This window comes from Centroberyx affinis, unplaced genomic scaffold (genome assembly GCF_046629955.1).
Source record: "Centroberyx affinis isolate AG114_WGS23_722 - 3 ecotype Tasmania unplaced genomic scaffold, CSIRO-AGI_Caff_v1 ptg005116l_1, whole genome shotgun sequence".
Taxonomy (NCBI): Eukaryota; Metazoa; Chordata; class Actinopteri; order Beryciformes; family Berycidae; genus Centroberyx; species Centroberyx affinis.
Genome location: NW_027282535.1, coordinates 11,896 through 36,046, shown reverse-complemented (window position 1 = coordinate 36,046; position 24,151 = coordinate 11,896). Strand labels below are relative to the sequence as shown.

The following is a 24,151-nucleotide window of genomic DNA, read 5'->3' as shown; positions in this document are numbered from 1 at the left end:
ACTTTACTTCGGGCACTTTATTTTATACTTTCCAAATTTTCCAGTTAAAAGAAAATAGTTTGAACTTTGTCCTCTCATCCTTTTAGAATCACATGGAAAAGATCACATCTAACAACGTTCTCTTTTTCTAAAAAGTAACTCAGAAACTTTTACTCTGAGGACATTTTAAATTAGACACTTTTTACTTTTACTTAAGTAGATTTTTACAGCAGTGCTTTTACTGCTACTTTAGTAAAATTTCATCAAAGTAACAATAATTATACTTGATTAGGACATTATAGCACTTTTTCCACCACTGACTAGTACTACTAAATACTAATGCTGTACTTCTTCTACCATTAATCTTAGTACTACTACTATTATAATGATAATAATAATAATGTAATAATGTAATAATAATAGCAATAATGATCACCATCATAAAGATCCTAATCATCATTATAAATAGCCTGTTTTACCTATGCCTCTCCATAAGTGCCCCCGGTCCTGTGTACCTCATGTGACCTGGTCCTGTGAGGTCTTTAATAATTCACTGACCGCTCTCTCTATCTGTGAAGATCAGGCTAGCGTGAAGCGATTAGTCATCCTGGCTGACACGGTCCTCTACTTAACCTCTCTCATGGCTGGAATATTCACCGGAGCCTCTTAAGCCGCGGGGGTGTGAGGCACGGGTGTGAAAAGCATGGTGTCTGAGTCCAGTCTTGTTAAACACGACTTCCAGGCTGTTTATCGTTGGAGAGAGTGAGCAAGTGTGGGCAATATTTCACTTTTTTTGATGGTGGTGTTGTTTTTGTATTTCTTTTACTTTTCCTCTTTCCTCCCTGACCGCACATCCATTCATATCTGTCTCTTTTAGAGTGCACACTGACTGTCTCAAGCATTTTCTCTATGCCATTCATTCATTCATTCATTCGTTCATTCGTTCATTCGTTCATTGTTCATTCGTTCACGTTCGTTCATTCATTCGTTTATTTGTTCCTTCATTCATTCATTCATTTGTTCATTCATTTGTTCATTCATTCATTCATTCATTCATTCATTCATTCATTCAACCCCACATGAATACATTTGTTCTACAGTTCACTTATTTATTCATTTATTCATTCATTCCTTGATTGATTGATTGATTGATTGATTCATTCATTCATTTGCGTGTTCGTTTCTTACAGTATTCATTTGCTCTTTCATTCATTCACCCCTTAGTTCATTAATTTATTAATTTATTTGATCTATCATCCATTCAATTATTCAGTCATCCACTAATTTAATGTTTGAATGAATACATTAATTTATTCATTCAAACATTTGCTCTATGGTTTCATGTAGTCATTTGTTCTTTCATTCATTCATTCATTCATTCATTCATTCAGTCATATATTTGAACAATGTTTTTTCATTCTTTCTTTCTTTCCTTCTTTCTTTCTTTCTTCCCTTCTTTCTTGCTGTCTTTTTTCTTTCTTTCTTTCTTTCTTTCTTTCTTTTTCTTTCCCATGCTTGTCATTCATTATGTCACTATGTTTTCATTCATTTGTCTGTTAGTGTGTTCATTCATTAACTCATTCAACCATTCATTTATTCATTCATTCATTCATTGGTCTATGAGTTCATTCTTTCACATTTACAGTTACATTTTAGTCATTTATTTGACTCTCTATTCCTATATTTCTGTATTCATGTTAGGGCGAAGAGTTTTCCTAGCTCTTCGCAAATCAAAAAAGAGCTAGGGAGAGAGACAGAGGGGATTTTTTCATTCATTCATTCATTCATCCATTCATCGGATGCTGGTTACCTGTCTCTTGGAGTGCTCGCTGACCTCGCCCGGCATGTCGTGGGCGCTCTTGATGAGCGTGCGGGCGATGTGGTAATAATACACCGAGATGATGGCCAGAGGAATCAGGAAGTAGACGAGGAAGATCATCACCGAGTGGATCTTAGGATGCATCTGATTGGACAGCGGGTAGGGAACGCAGTTCACAAAGGTCACGTTACTGCTGTCTCTGTGACCCTGAGGGGGGGAGGAGAGAAGAGAGGAGGAGAGGAGGAGAGAGGAGAGGAGGAGAGAGGAGAGGAGAGGAGAGGAGAGAGGGGAGGAGAGGAGAGAAGTAGAGAGGGGAGGAGAAGAGTAGAGAGGGGAGGAGAGGAGAGGAGGAGAGAGGGGAGGTGAGGAGAGGAGATGAGGAGAGAGGAGAGGAGATGAGAGGAGAGAGGAAAGAAGGAGAGAGGAAAGGAGAGGAGGAGAGAGGAGAAGAAAGAGGAGAGAGGAGGAGAGAGGAAAGGTAAGGAAATAAGAGGGGGAAAGGAGGGGGGAGGAGAGAGTGCAAGATTAGAGGAGGGGAAATGGGAGGAGAGAAGATTAAAGGAGGAGAGAGGAAACATGGAGAGGAAAGGAGGTGAGATGAGGGAAGAGAAGATAAGAAAAAGAAACAACAGGAGGGGAGGAAAGGAAAGGACACAAGAGGAGAGGAGAAGAAAAGGAGAAAAGAAGACAGTAGCAAATGAGGATGGAGGGAATGGAAGGGAAGGGAAGAGGTATTGAAAGGAGAGGAGAGAAGAGGAATAAAGTGGAGAGGAAAAAGGAGGAGAGAAGGAAAGGTGACAAAAGGAAAGAAAATGAGGAAACAAAAAACAGGAGTAAAGGAGAGGGGAGGAGAGGAGAGCAGAGCACAGAACAAAAGAAATGAGAGGATGAGTTAAGGAGGAGGAGAAGAGCAGAAATGGAGAGGCGAGGAAAGAGAGGAGGATGAGAGAGGAGGACACAAATGAAGGACATGAATAGGAGAGGAATCAAGTGGAGGGAAAAGAAGAGGAGAAATGGAGAAAAGGAGAGCACCAAAGAGGAAAGGAGAAAAAGGAAGATGAGGAAATTAAAAACGAGAAGAACAACAGAGGAGACGAGAAAGGAGGACAGGAAGAAAGGAAAAGAGACAAATGAAGATGAAAGATGAGGAAGAGAAGAGGAAAAAACAGAGGTGAGGAAAGAGGAGAGGACGAGAGTGGAGGACAGAAAGGAGGAGAGGAGGATGGGCATTATAATAAATCAGTAAAGACTATAAAACAGATTGAATGGTAAAATGGAACCACTTGTCATTCCTAATTTTACTATAATAAAGTTTATAGCTGCCATGGTAGAGTTGTGCTGGTGGTGAGAGGCAGCAGCTCAGTGTCAGAGTCTGGCAGACAGGAGGCTTCATCAGGAAGTGATGAATCACTGACATTTAGTCAGAATGTAGACGAAGGTCACAATTCAGCCGCTGCAGATCGCAGCAAAAATTGTTCCAACAAAAGCCGTTAGGCAGATATTTTGATTTTGATTATGGACAAATCCAAGCCAACGTTGTGACTTATGAAAATAAAGATAGATCCTTGTGTCAAAATGATCAGCTTACATTGATTTTCTGTGATGTTTCAAAGGCAAAAAAACCCCAGTTATATTCACATTTTTGGTGTCAAGCTGACACTCATCCATATTCTGCAGTTTTCTCTTCTGCAATTCTGGCATCTCTTCACTGGTACCCAGAAAAGGAAAGATGCTGGTTGCGCTCAGATGAAGATCAATTGTAATGCAGGTAATGCAAGAATCAAAGTATTGTAAACCAGAAAAATGGGAAAATAATTCTGCACACTGCAAATAAAAGGCTAGTACGGAAGAGGATTAGGGCCACATGTGAAAAATGTTATTGAGTTCTGACTTTAATCTCAGAATTCTGAGATTAAAGTCAGAATTCTGAGAAAAAAGTCAGAATTCTGAGTTTAAAGTCAGAATTCTTCTGTAGGCTAGGACCGAAAAGTTACTTAAATTAAAAAAAAAAAAAAAAAAATGTATTGCATAAGTGAAAAATATATACAAAGGAACGTTAATCAGTGCTCATCATCTCTTCACTGGTTACCTGGATGATTTTTTTACTGATCACTTTTAGGTCCGACCCCAAGCGGTTGTTTTAAATCACATCTTTTTCTTTTTTTTCTTTTTTTTGAAAAGGCCTTCTCATGTTTTTGCTGTGTTTTTCTAATTTGGTATGTTTTCTTGGTGTCTCTCTGATTCTACGAATGCTACTTATTCCTATTGAAGGCTTAGCTGATGAAGACTGTGATATATGGTCGGTCTGACTACTGCTGACAAAATGTAAATGTAAATTGTCGCTTTGGACAAAAGCGTCTGCTAAATGACATAATGTAATGTAATGTACTTGTAAGTTATTTTAAGAGTTTGATGTTTGCTTTAGTTTATATTAGTGGTTACACTTTACAATAAGGGCACATTAATTAAGGGTTAGTTAATGCTTAATAAGCATTAACTAACCCTTAATTAACAGTTAACTAATGTGTAATTTACTAATGGTGTTCATGTTAACTAAGGTATTAATTTATACATTATTTAATAGTTTATAAAGATGACTATTAAATAATGTATAAATTAATACCTTAGTTAACATGAACACCATTAGTAAATGATTACCAGACACATTAGTTAACTGTTAATTAAGGCTTAGTTCATGCTTATTAAGCATGAACTAACCCTGTACTTATTGTCGTTTGATGTTTGCTTTAGTTTATATTAGTTTAGTTAGTTTAGTATTAGTATTAGTAGTATTATAGTGCTAGTAGTTGTTGTTGTATTATTGGTCTTCCTGTTGTAATATTTCATGTTACCTGCATGGAGACAACTTGTGAGAAAATGGCCTCAGGTACAGCCAGCAGGACGGACAGCAGCCAGATGGAAACAGCCTTCAGACACGTCCAGAACACCGCGCTGGACGTCTGGATGTCCATCGGGTTCACTATGGCCTTATACCTGAGAGAGAGAGAGAGAGAGAGAGAGAGGGAGAGAGAGACTTTGACTTTTGATCTGGTTTCATGAAACAAAACAGAGAAGAAACTAAAAAACTCCCTAAAAACTCACCAACTCCCACACTCATCCACACACACACATGCACCAGCAGCAACTCAATATTAAACCCAAAGAGAGAAATAAAGAGAGTGAAATTGATATAATATTGAACAGTAGAGGCTCACCTAATCCCACTGGAAAGGATTAGATATTCTAGACATAGGCATAGACAGGCAAAATATGTGTATCGTACATGTTTTCAAATTCCAGACCTGCTTAACTTTTCAGAGAGTTGTCTGGTCTGCTGTGATGCAACATCAAGGCAAGTACTGATAATGATGAGAGCAGAGTGTGGACCTCAGACCAGCAGGGCGAGGGGTCTGGACTCCCATCATGACCACCCAGACTACAACTCCACACTACAATGGTGGAGTGCTGAGGAAGAGGGATGAGGAGAAACGGATCGTTTTATGTGCTGTGCTGGGTGCCGTGTTCAACACGCAACGTGCTTCGAGTCATGTGGTATTAGTTATATATCATATAATTTCACGTTATGTTCATGTCATGTTATGCTAAGCGAAAAGATCATTTTTATCTTTGGGAATCAATAAAGGAATCAATAAAGGAAGTTCATTTTGTTGTGCGTTGCTGTGTCACATTGCATCGTGTTGCATTTCATCATGTTGTGTTAAAGGATAAGGCCGGTGTTTTTAATGCATTGCTTACCGTCAACAAATCCTATGAAAATAACAAAATCAACAATGCGTTTGCTCTGCTCCCGTTACTTTCTGACTTCCCACGTACCGTTTTTAGCCATCAACCCGGAAGTCATTGACTCCAATTGTAAACTAAAAACCTTGAACTACAGCTCACAAAGACATAGCTTCAATTTTAAAAATCGCTAACTGTTACCATGAAAAGTCAGGCTGTTGTAGTTATTACCAAATCAAATTCAAATGGGAACAAATTCTTCATTACGCCGGGGACTATTTTCTGTGCTACGGAACTACTTTCCTGAGATCGCAAAGTGTTTACAGCCGGCTTATTAAGTTGTTTGAGGAAAAAGTCGGCCGGCCCGGTGCATCGTGATGATGAAATATGCTGCAGAGCATCCTAATCCTTTTTTTAATACAATGGAGTTCTATGGCTGCTGGGACATGGCTGCATTGGGCACCGGCTACATGGACGAGACTTGTTGGCAAAACAAATTCATTGCTGATTTTGTTATTTTCATAGGATTTTTTGACGGTAAGAAATGCATTAAAACACACCAGCCTCATCCTTTAAGTTGCATTATGTTGTAACGTTACGTTATGTTATCTAATGTCACCTTATGTTAACTTATGTTACGTTATTTTATGTTGCATTAGGTTACATAACGTTCCGTTACATTGCGTTATTTTGCATTTTGTTTCGTTGCATTATACTGTGTTCTGTTGTGTACCATTGTGTTGTGTCATTATGTGATGTAATGCTACATTCCACCACATTATGGTTCATTATGTTGCGTTATGTTACGTTACATTATTCTGTTGTACAATGCTATGTTCCACCACATTATACATGATGTTACTTTGTTACTTTGTTTTATTACATTTCGTCATGCCCTGTGTTACGTTATGCAGACTAACCTATAATGTTTGTAAGATATCATCAAATATTTGATGTTAAACCAGGTACAACTTTCTCAAGTCTTGATAGTTTGTTGATGAAGAAAAGGTGATGATAAGATAGAGTTCACTGTCATTACCAGTCTGTCTGCTGATTGTCACACACTCATTCATGAACACACATACACACACATACATACACACACACAAACATGCACTCATTCACACGCACGCACATACACATCGACACACTCACAAATATGCACTCACTCACACACACACACACACACACACACACAGTGTCTCTCTCTCTCTCTCTCTCTCTCTCTCTCTCTCTCTCTCTCTCAGGCTCAGGTAAGATGCCTTGCAGCAACTCCCACAGTACAGCACAGGTCAGTGATGTTGGCTGGCGCTGTCTCCCAGAGTGCATTGCTGCGGTGTTACAGAAACAACAGACCCCCGTGCATAATGATGTACTGCCTGTCACCTTTTACCCCCTAAAGCCACCGGGAGGAAGAGAAGCAGCTGGAAAGAAAATTACTTACTATATTCTGATGCTAGTTGCTCACTTATTATTCTGAGTAACTAACACACACACACACACACAGGGCTGTGAGTTATTTTGGGTAGATATTTTGGAATAATTTCTATAGTCGGCTAGAAATAAATATAAAATGAGACTAGAAGGCTGATACTAGATCTCCACATTAATGAAACTGTAAAACCAGCCTGTCATTTCAGTTCTGATTTTCTTGGCTGAAATCAAATATAAATTACATAATAATTATGCTATTAATCTAATGACAGCAGAAGTGGCTTCAGGCTCTTTGTTAGTTAATGAGGACTTGGTTCGGCCATCAGGCTCCTGTAGCTGCTGAATGGAGGACAAAGAGAGGAAACGAGGATTTTATCATTAAAAATCATAATAATCATCGTAAAGTCCTCATGCTGACACTGATATAGGCCCCGTCATTAACATGCATCTCATTCTGGATTGTGTCCAGATCTGATGTAGCTGCATGCATCTCAAGTATACACCTTTAAGTCTTATTTGTTTAAAATTTACGACCTTTAAAACTGACAGTAAACGCCTCGTCTCGCTTTTCCCCATCCTCCAGCATCCTGACAAATAAAAAACAAAAGTATATTTCTCTGTGTGTCTGAGCTGCTTGACACTTGTTTGGTTTGCGTGTGCTTTCCCAGCTGGATCGGTAGGAAAAATTTACATAACTCCTGTATATGGATAGGAGACGCATTATATTTACACTTTGGCTTCGGTCACGCTGCAGCTGAAAGTGTCCCAAGTCTGATTTCCCCTCACAGATCTGAGACACAGATCTGATGTTTACTAATCAGTGTAAACAGCAAAAAAAAACCTGCATGGAGTCACATTTTTTCAATTGCAATCCACATAGATATGTGGCACAAAATCAGACCCTGTGTCAGGCTACCTATGCCAGCGTTGCCATGACAATACTTAAATCTTACGTCATTCACCTGAGACAATTTTCATAATTGTGGCACCACAGTGTCCAGCATTGGTATAAAGAAGAGTGAGACACAGCAATGGAAAGAAAGCCAAATAGATCTGATTGGTATTTGGGACGATTTATTTTCATCTTTTTTGTTTAACCAGGCGGGTCAATTAAGATCAAATTCTTATTTACAGTGACAGCCTGGCAAAAGGAAAAAAAAAAAAACCTCTCCAAGGAGAAAGGGATAGAGAAGAGGAGAAAAAAGTAATAAAGCAAGCAAAAGAGACTAAGCAAAAAAACAAACAATCCAGAAGATGCCAATTAACTCAATTCAGTCAAAAAAAAATGAAACGAAAATGTGTTCAAAACAAGCGGGAGAAGCGTAGCTACAAAAGCGAATGTGATGTCTTCTGTTATTGTTACTTTTTTGCATTCATATCAGCAGAGGTGGAAAGTAACTAAGTACATTTACTCGAATACTGTACTTAAGTACAATTTTGAGGTACTTGTACTTTACTTGAGTATTTCCATTTTATGCTACTTTATACTTCTACTCCACTACATTTCAGAGGGAAATATTGTACTTTTTACTCCACTACCTTTATTTGATAACTTAAGTTACTAGTTACTTTGCAGATTCAGATTATTAATACAAAATATAATCAACTAATAAATTGTGATGTATTATTATAGATTACTGTAAGCTACCCAGCAGTATATAAAGTAGTGGAAATCAGCCCCACCTTTTCCAGCTGCAACATTAAAGTGATGCTTACACATTAATGCATCAATAATTATAATTCAATAATATAATATATACTGTATTATTCTGAAATGGGCCATTCTGCATAATGAGTACTTTTACTTTTGTTGCTTTAAGTACATTTTGATGCTAATACTTTTGTACTTTTACTTAAGTAACATTTTGAATGCAGGACTTTTACTTGTAACAAAAGATCTGAGTACTTCCACCACTGCATATCAGCATCGGATCCCAAAAAAATCAGATATGAGCAGCAGTGCCAGGTGAAAGGTCTGCTCTTTACTTAAAGGAGAGAAGTCAGTCTTTCTCTTCCTGGAGTGTTTCGTTCAGTCAGAGACAGAAGAGGTTCCACATTAAAGCTTTTCATTGAGCTTTTCATTGAGGGAATCAAACTCCAGCCTGCAGAATGATTCATGCCTGGTCTGGAGAGTCGGCTGCACTGCGGACTCTCGCCTACAAATCTTACATCATTTCGCTGTTTATTATTTATTTATTTCATATAGGTATAAATTCTCAGGTTTATCCCCGGGCGGTAAATATGGACTCAGAAACTCTCTCTGACTAGCTCACTGATGCAGGGTGACTCAGGGAGGAGGGTATTCTCAAGGTGATGAGACAGGTAAATATATAGAGGAAAAGTTGCTGGACGGTGAGTATGAGCAACAAGGGCAATGGTGGCAAAGAAGGCTGGAAGGAATAACATTCATAAACTATTTGGACATTACATATTAAGAGTTGGAAGAACTGAAATGGATGAAAATATTTCAGTTTCTATTATCAACTCATGGCTTGGTTTCTTTATTCCAATCAGTGTTGAAATAATGAATAAAGTTTGAGTGACATAAGACAGCAGTGCCATACTATAACGCCCTACAGAGCAAAAGAGCAGTAGAGTAGTGAAAGTGACAAACATAACTTCAAAGTATTAAAAAAAGTATGGTATAATTTAAATGATAGAATTTAAGTTCGAATTTTGTTGATATGACGCTATTGCCATGACCATTTATTTACCATGACCATTTAAAATAAACAAAAAGTAGTTCACACAAGTAAAGGCAAAAATCGGAAATTGGCATGATAATAAATTTGGATACAGAAATATGTTTTTTTCTATCCCACCAATCAGCTCGCGACCCCTTGTGGAGTCCGGACCCACAGGTTGAGAACCAGTGCTTTACACCAGTGGTTCTGAACGTGGGGTCCGGGGACCACCAGGGGTCCTTGAGGGGGGTCCAGGGGGTCCCCAGCAAATTGATTAATTGTTAAACTTCTGCCTACAATACAGATAGTCATGGGATTCTGGACAAAATCCTGTCTGACAATAGAAATATTCTCAGATTTGGGTCCAAGAGACAAAATCTCATCAGTTGGGGGTCTGTCGCTCTAATGTGGACTAAATTAGGGGTCCTTGATATGAAAAAGTTTGAGAATCACTGCTTTACACAATAGAGTAATGGGACACAAAGTTTATTGCGGTTATCACGTCATATTTTTGTTATGCCAATGGCAATTTGCAGGGTTAAAGAGGCTGTCCATGGACTGACAGCATCCGCCCTGCCAAAGCCCCTGACCCTGGATAAATACAGTGTCTGTCTGTCTGTCTGTCTGTCTGTCTGGTAGGTGTATTCTTTAAATTTTGGGGCTGGTTGTTTGGCTGACCTGTAGGAACAAGGTGAAGGATGTAGATCCTGTAGATTGTGGTAATGCTGATGATGCTGTTTTTTCTGTCCGAAATGATATTGTAATTTTTCTAAATGTTTGGTGGCTGCAGAATATGATCTGCACAGCGGGAGAAGAGAGTCTGACTGTCTTTAAATAGTGATTGTGCCTGTGTGGCCTGCTGGCACTGTCGATTTTTGGTAATATATAATAAAATAATATTCACTTCTGTTGTTGTGTGTTGGGTGTAGGGCTGGGCAATATATCGGTGTTATATCGATATCGTGATATGAGACTAGATATCGTCTTAGATTTTGGATATCGTAATATCGTGATATGGCATAAGTGTCTTTTCCTGGTTTTAAAGGCTGCATTACAGTAAAGTGATGTCATTTTCTGAACTTACCAGACTGTTCTAGCTGTTCTATTATTTGCCTTTACCCACTTAGTTGTTATATCCACATTATTGGTGATTATTTATCAAAAATCTCATTGTGTAAATATTTTGTGAAAGCACCAATAGTCATCCCTACAATATTGTCGCAATATCGATATCGAGGTTTTTGGTCAAAAATATTGTGATATTTGATTTTGTCCATATCGCCCAGCCCTACTTGGGTGGGGTGAAGGACAAATTACTATTGTGTATTAATTCATATTGAATATAAAAACATTATGAGTGTTTTAAGTTGTAATTATTTACAATTATTTAGTTATTTTACATTGTTTCCTTGTTGTCACTGCCTAAGCACTTTGTAACTATGTTAAGGAAATTGCTATATAAATAAAGTTCTTATTTTTATTAATTGAGGTAGCTTACAGTTAGGACTTCAGTTATAGTATTGAAGTATAGAAGAGTGTCCCACTTTATCTAACCTGCTGTCCCACTTTGCCAAATGCTGAATGAAAGTTTGGCATTATAGGCTGCACTGTACACAAATGGCTGCCTCCTGTAGATGTGATAACAGCATGGATCCTTCTTATTCGGTTAGGCAGCATCTTGAGCAGTTCAGAAATATATCATGTGCCGGCTAGTATGTTGGTTTGAGGTTGACACGGGTCACAGAAATGCAAATGTATTAGAAATGCAAAAAAAAGGGTCCCACTTCTGCTGAGTGAGACGTTTCATTCAGAAACATCAGAGCTCAGAAGTCACAGAGTGCAGAGTGTGAAGTGACAGGGACAGCAGAGCAGAGCAGAGCAGAGAGCGGCCTGGCAGCTGAAGTCTGAATGGAAAGCCGCCTGCCACTAAATGCCAAGATGAAGTGAAGTGTGAGCTGAGTACACGGCTCTGCGCCTGCACAACCAGCTCAGCTTCACACTGATGTTTCTGAGAATTTCAACAGCAGCTAAGTGCGTTTTTTTTTTTTTTACTACAGCTGACTGCTGATAAAAGATGGAACGACTGCTGTAGAGCTCGGGGGCGGGAGACAGAGACAGACAGAGAGAGAGAGAGAGAAAGTTTGAAAATGAACATGAATAAAAAGGCAAGAGTACAGTAGCTGAAGAGTGATTGCAGTAGTAATACTGTTGTACTAACCATATTAGCAGTAATAGTAGTAGTGCCTTTACTAATACTATTTATAATTATTGTTATGAATTAATGTTATGAATATTGTTATTAGTGGTATTAGCAGTAGTAATAGTAGTAGTAGTAGTAGTTATAGTTGTAGTACTTCCAGTAGAAGCAGCAGTAGTAGTAGTAGTAGCAGTAGTAGCAGTTGTTGCAGTAGTAGTAGCAGTAGTAGTAGCAGTATTAGTAGTAATAGTAGTAGTGGTAGTAGTACTAGTAGTATTAGTTATTCGTTCATTTTAATCATCCTGTTCATGCAGGACAGGCTGCAGGGGATAATTGTCTTTGTTTCCATGGGGCATGAGTCAACAAACAAAAACAAGATTACACACACACACACACACACACACACACACACACACAAACATACAAACACACACATCAGAGCCTGCCTTGGCATCTCACACACCTCTGATCTGATTCAAGGTCAGACACCAGCGAGTCTGAGGGAGAGAGAGAGAGAGAGAGAGAGAGAGAGAGAGAGAGAGAGAGAGAGATATGGGGGGTACAGAGTTTTAGAAAAAGAGGAACACTCTCATACACACACACACACACACACACACACAAAAACACACACACTCTTACACACTACAGTGTGTGTGTTGTGGAGTGAATGTAAAGGTCACTACATCATGTTCATGCATGGGAGCAGCTGAAACACTCAGAATATTAATAAAACTGGATTCCACCTTAAATCCCCGGCTTGACCTTTGCATGTAAACTCAACAGGCTGCAAAAAAAAAAGAAAGAAGAAAACCCACTGCCATGTTTTATATTTACCTTTATACGCCAGGCACTTTGAACCAAGCAGTCTGAGTGGTCAAAGACACATCTGATCCATGCTGAAAATTCCCATTAATTGATTTTTATACACATAGATGTATGCTCTTTTGATGGAGGCTTTTCAGTCTGTAGACATGCATTGGTAACCTCTGTATAAAATGTCCTTGAAGCCGCTTTTTGCCTTTATTATGGGTTTTTCACTGATGTCAACAGTACTTTGCTGTGTCTCACATTGCCATCGTACTCATATTCACAGTAAAGAATGCTCCTCTTGGGTATTATTGCTATATGCCAATGCTCTTATCCAGCCACTTACAATGACTGAGCAGGTTCCTGCACTGCTAAAACTGACAATCTTTAAGTTATTTTATCTTGTATCCAGACTTATCAAGCTTATGTTAGGATCTTTTTTAATGAAATCATCTTACTGCACTGGCAGATCATTTTACCGGTTTCAACAAATTTGACTTTTTTGACAGGACATTCACTTGGTAAAAGTTAAATTGCCTTGCAGAAAGTTTCATGCCAGTGCAGTGAGATAATTTGACAAAAATATCACGAAATAAGCTTGATATAGGTCTTGAGACAAGATAAAACCAATTGACAACTTGTCATTTTTTGCAGTCTTGCTCAAGGACACTTTGGTAGGACACATGGCTGCTGATGGATGCAAATTGGCTGTTGCTGGGAACAAACCTGTGACATTTTGGTCGCAGGACAGTGTCTACAGTAGGAAGGCTAATGAATGGATAGTTTTAATTTCCCAGCACTGCTGTGTGTTGATGGGTGACGTGACTGGAAGCTGCAGAGCGCAGAAGCACCAGTGGGTCTCATATTCCCGCTTTGTGCGACAGTTTGTTTACCAACAAGCAGCGTTGTCCCACTAAAACACCGTGAAATCGGCTTGTTAACAGGAAACTCATTTCCTCATCGCACAGCTGTGGGCGGCGATCTGGCTCTGTGTCTGACCCTGATGGCCTCTAATGAGCCCCTAACGAGACTAAAGGCCACTAACGAGCCCGTAACGGCCCCCAACTTGCCTGAAGGTCCTTAACGAGCTTAACGAGCCTAATGGATAATCAGCATAACGATTGGAGTGGCTCCTGGAGCCCTTATCACTTCCTATCATGATGATGCACACAAATACCCTGCTCAACTGCATATGCACACAAACACGCTGCTTGGTTACACTGGTAACCGTTGTACTGGAAACGTTGTAAAAATGATTCATAGCTTCTAACCTAGAGGGAACTTATCTGTGTGTTGACCTGGTTGTCTGTCCATTCCCTGCCAGTCACTGCCAACTACAGCCAAGACCAGGTTTCAGACCAACTGTTCATTCTGTTTTGACTGTTTGACATTTTCACAAACCTCCACCTACGCTGAACAATTCTCCAACTTGCAATGCTGCAGCCTCCATAACAGTTTATGTTTATCATTTGTCTTCCAGGTTTGATTTTCTGACAAAATAAGACATGAATGCAATGCCGTTTTGTAGCCGACTTAGAAGCCCTGGCTGTTGGACTTTCCCACCAGCACATGAACGCAGCATAATAGTTTTGGCTAAAAAACAAACAAACATTGTCTTATGATAGAAATCCCAGATCACCACTAAAATCAAATCAAGTGATCCTTGGGCCAAGGACTATCTGTCTGCCAAATTTCTGCCAAATCTGTTTGTTACTTTTTGAGATATCTTACTAACAAATAGACACACAGACACTCAGCTTCATTGACGGATGTAATAAGCTTCAACCAACATTACAAGCAACCTAAAAGCTGAGAGGGAAAGGAAGAAAAGATTTTTTCCACCTTTGTTCATGTCATCGACTTTCTTTCAGCATTCTGTCACTGAAGCATCGACAGCATAGAAAAAGAAGATGAAAAAAAAAAATGAAAAAATTGCTGCTCTGCTTTTACAGATGCAGTTACTGCTTACCATCTTCAGGCCCAGGAAATCTCCTGACGTGACTGAACTTTTCCAGGGGAATAAGAGCTTTTAATAGCAGAAGACAGCTTATTCAGAGAGGTAAAGAGTGGTCACTGAGAAAGGTCATCCTGCCTTGCCGAGAAGAAAAGAGAGGAGAGGAGAGGAGAGGAGAGGAGAGGAGAGGAGAGGAGAGGAGAGGAGAGGAGAGGAGAGGAGAAGTCCCGGGAGAAGAGAGGAGGATGTCAGAGAAGATATGAAGGGAAGAGAAATGAAAGATGAATAAAAGTTGAGAAGGTAGAAAGTGGAGGGAGGAGGGGAGGAGATGAGGCTAGACGAGATGAGAGGAGAGGAGAGGAGGAGATGGAAGGAGCGGAGATGTGATGAGAGGAGAGGAGAGAGGAAAAGCGTGCAGATGAAACGAGATGAGAGAAGAGGAGATGGAAATAGAGTACAGATGTAATGAGAGGAGAAGAGAGAGGAGGGATGGAGAGGAGAGGAGACGAGTGGGGAGAAGGGATCAGACAGGACGAGTTGAAGGCGAGCTGAAGAGCGGATCAATGCAAAGGCCAGAACAAAATGGAAGCAAAACACTTGTGTTCTGAGGCTAAATTAAAGTTGTTCCCATCAGCTTGTCCTCCGACTGGAACAACCTCTGCAAGCCAAACAGAAACAAACAGTGAGCCGGTGTCATTTGTTTCATTTTTTATCTTGATCCTTTCTTCTCTCGTTCTCTTTTCAGGCGAGACACTCTTATATGCGCCTTGGGGTTTCCGTGTCCCACCCACACAGTTCGCATCCTTTTCTTCTCTTCAAGTGTTTTATCATTTGTGCAACTAAACAAAACAGCACAAACTAAGCTAAACTAAACTAAACTCTTCATTGGAAACCAGCTTCACTGGTGCACACTGCAATCGTTCACTCTCCGGTCGCGGCACACAGGTTGATTCATGAGTCACGAGCCCCGGGGTTATACCAGCAGGGCCCTTACAGCCAGGAAAATTAAATTCTCCCCACGCTGAGAGTGTTGCCGGCATTCTGAACTACAATTACCTTTTAGTGACAAAGGTTTTCTTTGAGAAAGCCAACTCTGAGGTCTGTACTAGATCGGTAGCTATGGTAACAGTCACTGGTGTGGAGGTGACTCATGTGCCCCCATTTTGACTCTAACAGCTGAAAGAGAAGCGTTGAGATGGTCTTCCGATTGGAACCATAGGGGAACCCCGGAACGTGCCTTGAGGAACCCCTTCAAAACGGATTAATGAACTCTGGCTGTACGTACACCGACTTCTAACATCGAAGGGTTCTTCCAGGAACCCTTCAGGGATACATTATCTGTTGAGGAAGCTTAAGATGCTTATTGGATATCTTATTCATCAGTTCCCTTCAGCTATGCTGCCCCGAGCAAGAAGTCACATACTTCCTGCGTATTCGTGTTTTACACTTCAGTGACGGAATCTACCTGTACCATGCCCCCACTTACCTCGCCTCTGAAGTGTAGGGGTTGTCTCAGCCTAAGCCAAAAGGTCGAACTGGAAGGCAGAATCTCCATTCTCTACCAACTTCAGAAAGAGGAAGAGGTCCTGGACATCTCTGCATGGCAGAGGTGGCCTCGACTCCACAGTCCCTTGGATGGGGTGCTCCACCAGGCAGAGAAACCCGTCACCTCTTCCAGTTCAGGTTGATATGGAGCCATGGGAAAACCTCGGGGGGAAGCCCAAGTCCTGGCCCAGCTCGACTCCCTGTGCACCTGAGCCCTGGTCCGTGGTTATGGCTGGCAAGCGATATGGAAAATGTAGAACAAATTCCCGATCTCCTCCACCTCAAAATCTCCACCTTAGCAACAGGTTCCATGTGTTAGACAGGCTGCCTACATCTAATCCAACCGTAAGCCCCTCTGCCTCTGTGATTGCTGTCTATCCCCCTGGGACTCCTAGGAACAAAGCCGGGCTTTCAGCTTGCCCCCCCGGGTCTTTCTCCTCCACAGTCGGGACGACTGTCACCGAGGTCGGGCACTCCGGCCGTTTCGCGGGCACCTTCGCAGATGCCGACTGTGCAGATGCCTCCGCAGTCGGACCGACCAACACCGAGGCCGTGTACTCGCCGCTCTCTCTCCAGTCTAGAGTGAAGCTCGCTCGACTGAGGTTTGTAGCAATGTGTGTTTTTAACCACAGTGGCTAATCTATGCTCACAAAAATAACTTTTGCTGGCAAATGATTTAGTTCAAACTCGACTGAGCTAGCAGAGCGTGTTTTGTGTAAAAGATTTGGAATTTATAAAGTTTGGCCGCTAAGCAGCCGGCGCTCTCTCTCTCTCTCCGGTGTAGAGTGAAGCTCGCTCGCCCAGCAGCTCTCTGAACTGCATCACTATAGAAAATGCAGCAGTCAAAAGCTCCATTTTATTACAGTTATTGAATGTTAGGAACGTTCAAATCTTGGTGGATGATGAGCATAGAACTCAAGAGTGATACTAAATAAGAAAATTTACATTTTTAACTGGGTAGACGGTCCCTTTAACTAGTGGAGCGGCTCAGTGTGCAGCAGTAGGAGACTGGTGTACTGGGCAGCTTCCAGGTGTGAATTTGTGTGACTGTATAAATATGAAGCAGGACGGTGCTGAAAAAGAGCCTGTCACCTTTCCCTGGATGAATAAAAGTTAAAAAAAAAAACATTCAGGTTTACCTGGCATACAGTGTGGCTGCAGCTGGGCATGGTGATGGTGATGGTGAGTCCAGCAGGTGTGGTAAATGGAAAATTTCATCAGTGAAACTGGACAAACGCAGAGAGAGTATAATACGCTCACCTCTTTCCTTTATTTCACTTGTGGATAAATGCCCAAGGTTCTGACATTGTGTTTCTGAAGGCTGTGCTGTATTCATCATGTCAATGGATCATACAATAACGCAGTACCAGAACACACACATATGCATGCACATCCGCCCACACACACACACACACACACACACAAACAAATGGAGGGTTCATAACTGTGGAAATGAAAAGGGGGCAGGCCTGAGGAAGATCTAGCTGTCACTTCCACTTCACATCCCCAGACATGACAAGATTCTGTCATTTTCTTGTCGTTTCGCCGCTATTTATGTGCTGCACTCACTGCTCCTTCATACAGTTTCTAAGTGGAGATGACATGGTACTGAAACACAGAAACACAGTCTTGATCCCTACTTTATTTCAAGAGGGTCTGTTAAAGGGAAACAGACAAAGCCTGCTAATTACTAATTAAACTAGAAGGGCACTCGGAGATCGCAGACCTCCGCCAAGGTTTGTGCTATTATTGCTTGTTCGTGAGTCGGATCCGGATCCGCTCCAAAATGTAATGGGTTCTTCCTTGGCCCATGCTACACCCTTCCACCAAGTTTCATGAAAATCGGCCCAGTAGTTTTTCTGTAATCCTGCTAACAGACAAACAAACAAACGGCACCAAAAACATAACCTCCTTGGTGGAGGTAATTAGCTCAGAGTTAGAGTGTTTAATTGGGTATGGAGGATTAAAGGTGCAATAAGCTAAATTTGACCACTAGAGGGTGACAGAAACCGCAACACATTTGTAAATAACGCACAGCAAAGCCACTGCACTACAGAGGCCTACCAAGGACAAACATTGCAAAGCACCACACATAAAGGCTACACTGCAAAAAATGTCCATCTTAATGAGTTCATTTAGTCAAGAGAAAAATTCTGCCACTGAGGTGAGATAACTCCACTTGTTTCCAATGCAGCTTCACTTGTTTCAGGAGTTTCTAGAAATGAGTGTCAGTCTGTTGAAACCAGTCAGAATAAGGCAGATCACTGCACTGCTGTCAAGGAAATGACACTTGATTCTAAAATATTCTTGAAATAAGTTGATTTGCATTGGAAACAAGTGAAATTATCGAATTCCACTGGTAGATTTTTTTCACTTATTTTAAGAAAATTAAGATTTTTGGACTCAGTAATAGACTCAATAAATGACTTGTTAAGATGGATATTTTTTGCAGTGTAATAGTTAAGCTAAACGTACCTACAGAGAAGTGTCACCGGTTACCAGTCTCACTTTGACAGATCTTTCTCCTGCTGAAGGTTACATGTCCCACAATGACAAGTGGAGAGGCAGGTAGCAAGGTTACTAACAAGTTTACTCACTCGCTTCATCGATTCCGCCATTATGAGAACATTTTCAGGAATGGGAGGGGGAGAGCGCCGCTTTTTAAACAGCGAGGGAGGAGACAAGCTAGTTTTAAAATGATGAAAAGCTGCTGAATGGAGCGGGAGGAGCTTCGTTCAGGAGCGGAATTTGACAACAAGCTTTAGAAAAGAGGAGAAAACAGCAACACAGGTGCCGCTGTGTGGATATTGCTTTAGATCATTATGTCTCAGTGAAATCTCCACATAACACACATTAGTTTCAGAATTGGTTATAAGGTGGGATATCGCTTATTGCAGGTTTAAGTTAGTTTGTCTCTTTCTCTCAACCAATTCCTCTCCACCAATCAGACAGAGGCAATCGCAACCGTTGTCCAGGAATACTGAGATGAGGGCCAGACAGCGATGAAATGCGTCTTTCATGGGACCAGCAGTGGAACCAGATGTCTTTCCCCTGAGCTGTTTTTATTCAAAAATCAGGGAAACAGCAAGAAATCACACAAGCAGGGCTTTCTGCTTAAAGGCAAATTATAAACTCCTATGCATCTTAAGTACTTGTCAAATGTCATCCGATGAGTTGCTGCCATCTGCAAAACCTGAGTCAGCCTCGCAAACCGCACCCCCGATCGCTGTAGCCATAAATTACAGTGTGCTGCTGCAAAACCCCGGGAGACTGGGATCAACTTGACAGAGTCAGCTGGAACATTAGCAGTGAGACCGGGCATCGGCCGGGCATGGCAAGGTGCTGGCTCACTGAACCTCAGCTACAGAGAGTCCAACTTTTGATCTTGTAGTTTTCATCGTTTTAATGGTGGAAATAAGTTGCCCTGCAAACTGGAAATTTATGTGGAAAGCAAATCTAAAACACCTCAGCGGGAGCTTTCAGGTTCAGTCTTCCCTTTAAACTGTCTGCATCTGCAGGACTTGTCTGCTGATCTATCACCCTGACTGAATACTGATATACTGCTGCTGCCTCTTATGCTACTATTAGTACTATTATTACTGCTACTGCTACTACTACTACCACTAGTACTAGCTATTACTACTACTACTGCTACTACTACTACTACTGCTGCTACTACTACTACTACTGCTACTACTACTACTACTACTACTACTACTACTACTACTACTAGCTATTACTGCTACTACTACTATTGCTATTACTATGACTGCTACTGCTACTACTACTGCTACTACAACTACCACTAGTACTAGCTATTACTACTACTACTACTACTGCTATTACGACTACGACTGCTACTACTACTACTACTACTGCTACTACTACTACTACTAGCTATTACTGCTACTACTACTACTGCTATTACTACTACTACTGCTACTACTACCACTACTACTACTGCTACTACTACTAATACTACTGCTACTACTACCACTACTACAACGATTACTGCAATAACTACTACCGCTACTGTTACCACTACTATTACTACTACTATTAGTACTAATATTGCTACTACTGTTACTCTGAACCAAAAGAAGATATTTTGGTTCTAAAATCCACCATATGAAAAGTGTGACACCTATTCATGCAAAATGATTGACAGCCAAACCAATCTAAAATAAATTCAGGTTCTTTTAAATTCTGGTAACAAAGGTCCTTGGATGAGCAAATGATTACACTTTTACAGGCTGGACTCCCTGTATTTCAGATACACTGAGCAATGAACCACTTCCCAAAATAGATATATAGCATTTTGGAATAGCAGGCAGAGTCTTCATATCTAAGTCCTAATATGAGCCAGGACAGAAGCAAAGGAACATAGTAGAGAGAAAACAGATAATTAGCTCTCCCTCTGTCCAAATAACTTTAATCTCTTAACTGATATCTCACTCTCCATCTGATCAGCCCTATGCTCGCTCTCTCTCTCTCTCTCTCTCTCTCTCTCTCTCACACACACACACACACACTTTCTCTCTGCCTGTCGGGATTGGTAAAGTATAGAGGGATTGAAAATATATAAGTGTTGCTATTCTATTCTATTCTATTCTATTCTATATCTTGCTTTACAGTTTCTCTTCTGATTGGCTCATCCCGGTCTATTCCGTTCTATTGAGTTTTTTTTCTCGTCCTTGTTCTGTTTTGCTTTCTATTTTAATCTTTTTCACTCCTACTCTTCTGCTCCATTCAGAAGGGGATGGATATTATCTAATGATAATCAACGCGTCGCCTCAAATCATTATCATGTTAAGTGGCTGAGCTTAAAGCTAATTATAACCTGCTGCATATTACATGCATGGCAGGAAAACTGGCTCCTCGTCTACCGGCCACAGTTGCTGTTAAATCACAAATCCACCTGTCACTTTCACTGCCATATGATAGATGGAACAGAATAGGAGTCTAAATGCTGTCTGGTTACCTGTGGCAGACTAACATTTGGCTGCTGACTGCTGCAAATGAATCTCTCTCCCTAATTAGATGTTGTTTCATTACTTTCTCAGAGAATCGGCTGTATACGGTGAGGAAAATGTAGCCTACATTGCATTTTACATCCTGATCCTCTAAAGTGACTTACACTGAGTTACAGCAGTATGATAAGCTTCAGTTCAATTCATCACCGTGATTACAAGCAGGAGTCAGAGCCACAGGGTCCTGGCAATATTCCCGTGACCACAGAATGACCCGTTTTATAGGGATACTATACAAATATCACAGCAAAACTATACGCTCTCATGGGGATATTGTAGGAATATTTTAATGATGAATCAAAGGAAATAATAATAAAAAAAAAACAGTAAAAAAAACCCAACAACAACATGTAAGTGCCGGCTCTATAGGAATAGCATAGGAATATTATAAAAAATAAATAAAGGACAGCGGATGGATGATTTTTGGGGATAAAAGGAGGAAGATACGGGAGAGATTACGTTTCCATTCAACCCATTCACCCATAGCCTACATCCACACCTTTCAACACTGTAGGACTATTATACCATGACGTAATATATGGTCGCTATAAATTCACTACAAGTACTGCAGACGCGCTTTAAATCCCTCAGGGAACGTTAGTGATACCATTGGAGATTAAAATAGCGTAAATGTCACTTTTAATTACCGCAGACTCACTGTAAGTCCCAGGAATGTTACAGTGATACTGTAGGAGATAAAAACAATACTTTAAAGAACCACAGACACACTCTATGGGAATTTCTATGGGAATATTATAGCAATATTATAGGGATTTTTCATTAGGGAATATCGTTTTACCCATAGAACAATCATGTAAGAGAGAAGTAACGGGTTAAGAATTTTTTTTTTTTTTTAAATATCAGCTATTGGAACATGATAGTGATTTAAAATTATAGGAATACAATAGGAATCTTATAGTAACACCGAGATAAAATGTCATAAAGTACAATAATGTCACTATAAACTCACTATTGATCACCAGCCACTCTGCAAGTCCCTATGGGAATATTATAGAGATATTATAAGGATATTATGGTTATTTTTCATTAGGGGATATTCCTTTGACCATAGAAAAATCATTTAGCCTAAGTGAGAAGTGGCAGGGAAAGAAAATATAAAATAACAGCTGTGGAACATGGCAGTGATTTGAGTACCAAGTCTCTACAGAAAGAACTACTTTAGGAGTATTATATGAATATTCTGAAAAAAAAAAAACAATAAAGGGAGAGAATGCATGTTTGTTTTCCAGGATTAGAGGATAGCCTGTCTCCACATCTCCATCCATCCGACTCATCCCAACATCCGCGGCAGCCTACCTGTCCGCGCTGAGCGCCGTGAGGGTGAACACGGACACGCCGACCGAGGTGAGCTGGATGACGGGGATGAGTTTGCACGCCGCCTCGCCGAACACCCACTCCTCGGAGAAGTAGCGGAAGGCGTCCACCGGCACGCAGGTGACCAGCAGCAGCAGGTCGCCGGCCGCCAGGCTGGAGATGAAGATGTTGGGGACGCTCCGCATGGCGCTGTTGGTGATGAAGATCTTCACCAGGGTGATGTTGCCCAGCAGACCCACGGTGTGATGATCAGGATGTACACCGAGGTCATGACGCAGCGCACCGCGAAGTGGACCGTCTCCACGCCGTCCGACGTCGCCCACCCGCTGGGGTCGTCGGTTGAGTTGGGGTAAAACGCCCCGGAGTCTCCAGCCAGAACCGGGGACAAGTTGATGAAGAGCTCGTCGTCCATGTCCGGGTTGAACTCCTGTTGCGCGGCACGGGGAAAGCCGCCGCCGACCGCTCCAATAATGAATGGGAATAAACGGGATGCTGGATTTTGCGCTACCGAGACGCGCACTGGGATGCTCCGTGCGCAAAGGCGCAAAGGCGCAACGGCAGCGGGGGTTGTGCACTCCAAGACAACCTGCTGAAAACTGAGAACCGAGAGGTGAGCGCTGACTGTCTAACTGACTGTCTGTCTGTCTGTCTGTCTGTCTGTCTGACTGACTGTCTGACTGACTGTCTGCAGGGTGAGAGGCGACTGACGCGCGTAAAGGGAAGGCGGCACTTCTTTGACACTGGCAATACGGGCTGTGTGTGTGTGTGTGTGTGTGTGTGTGTGCGTGTGTGTGTGTGTGTGTGTGTGTGTGTGTGTGTGTGTGTGTGCGTGCAGAGAGAGGGGGGTTGGGGGTTGGGAGAGAGTTAAGGCGAGAGAGACAAATTGGGGGAGAGGATGGATAGATAGATAGATAGATAGATAGATAGATAGATAGATAGATAAATAGATAGATAGATAGATAGATAGATAGATAGAAGAGGTGGGTGGGAGGTGGAGGTCGAGAGAGAGGGTGGATTAAGATGGGTGGGGTACTGTAAGCATAATAATCTAATGAGAGAGAGAGAGACAATGGAAAAGTGGGGACGGAGGAGAGAGAGATAAAGTGGAAAAAGAGAGAAGAGAAAAAGAGAGAGTGGGAGGACAAGAGAGAGAGAGGAAGAGGAAGAGACATATAAGACAGGAGAGAGCGAGAGAGAGAGAGAGAGAGAGAGAGAGAAGAGAGAAATTGGGAGAGAGGACAAGACAGAGAGGAAAATAGAGAGAATGTATAAGGAGAAAGGCAATTGGAGAGAGAGAGAGAGAGCTACACTCTTAGAAATCAGGGTGGCGAGGATCTACTGAGAACCACTCACCTCTGAAGAACCCTTTTTTGTTGAAAAGGTTCCTCTAGGGTTCTTTGTTACACAAACAGTTCTATCAGGAACCCTTTAAATCCCAGGAACCCTTTCTTTCTGGAACAAGCAGTTCTTCAGGGATCCTTTGGAGGGTGAAAGAAGACGAGACCAACAGCAAAAACATTCAGTCTTCTCCTCTGTTGTGTGTTGAGAGCAACCTGTAAATGTCAACAGCAGGCATTACTCAGTAATCCAACAACAAGGCAGTTACTGAGAGTAATGAAACACAGA

At 41.2% G+C, this 24,151-nt stretch overlaps 1 protein-coding gene across 1 annotated transcript in view; it reads right to left on the bottom strand.

Annotated features, from left to right (window-relative positions):
- nmbr (neuromedin B receptor) overlaps window positions 1-22,937 on the bottom strand; it is a 56,912-nt gene extending 33,975 nt beyond the window's left edge. The window contains 4 exon segments of the mRNA XM_071546078.1: window positions 1,790-2,005; window positions 4,651-4,792; window positions 22,508-22,767; window positions 22,770-22,937. Coding sequence (XP_071402179.1) covers window positions 1,790-2,005; window positions 4,651-4,792; window positions 22,508-22,767; window positions 22,770-22,937 — 786 coding nt within the window.
- Between the last annotated feature and the right edge of the window lie 1,214 nt (window positions 22,938-24,151).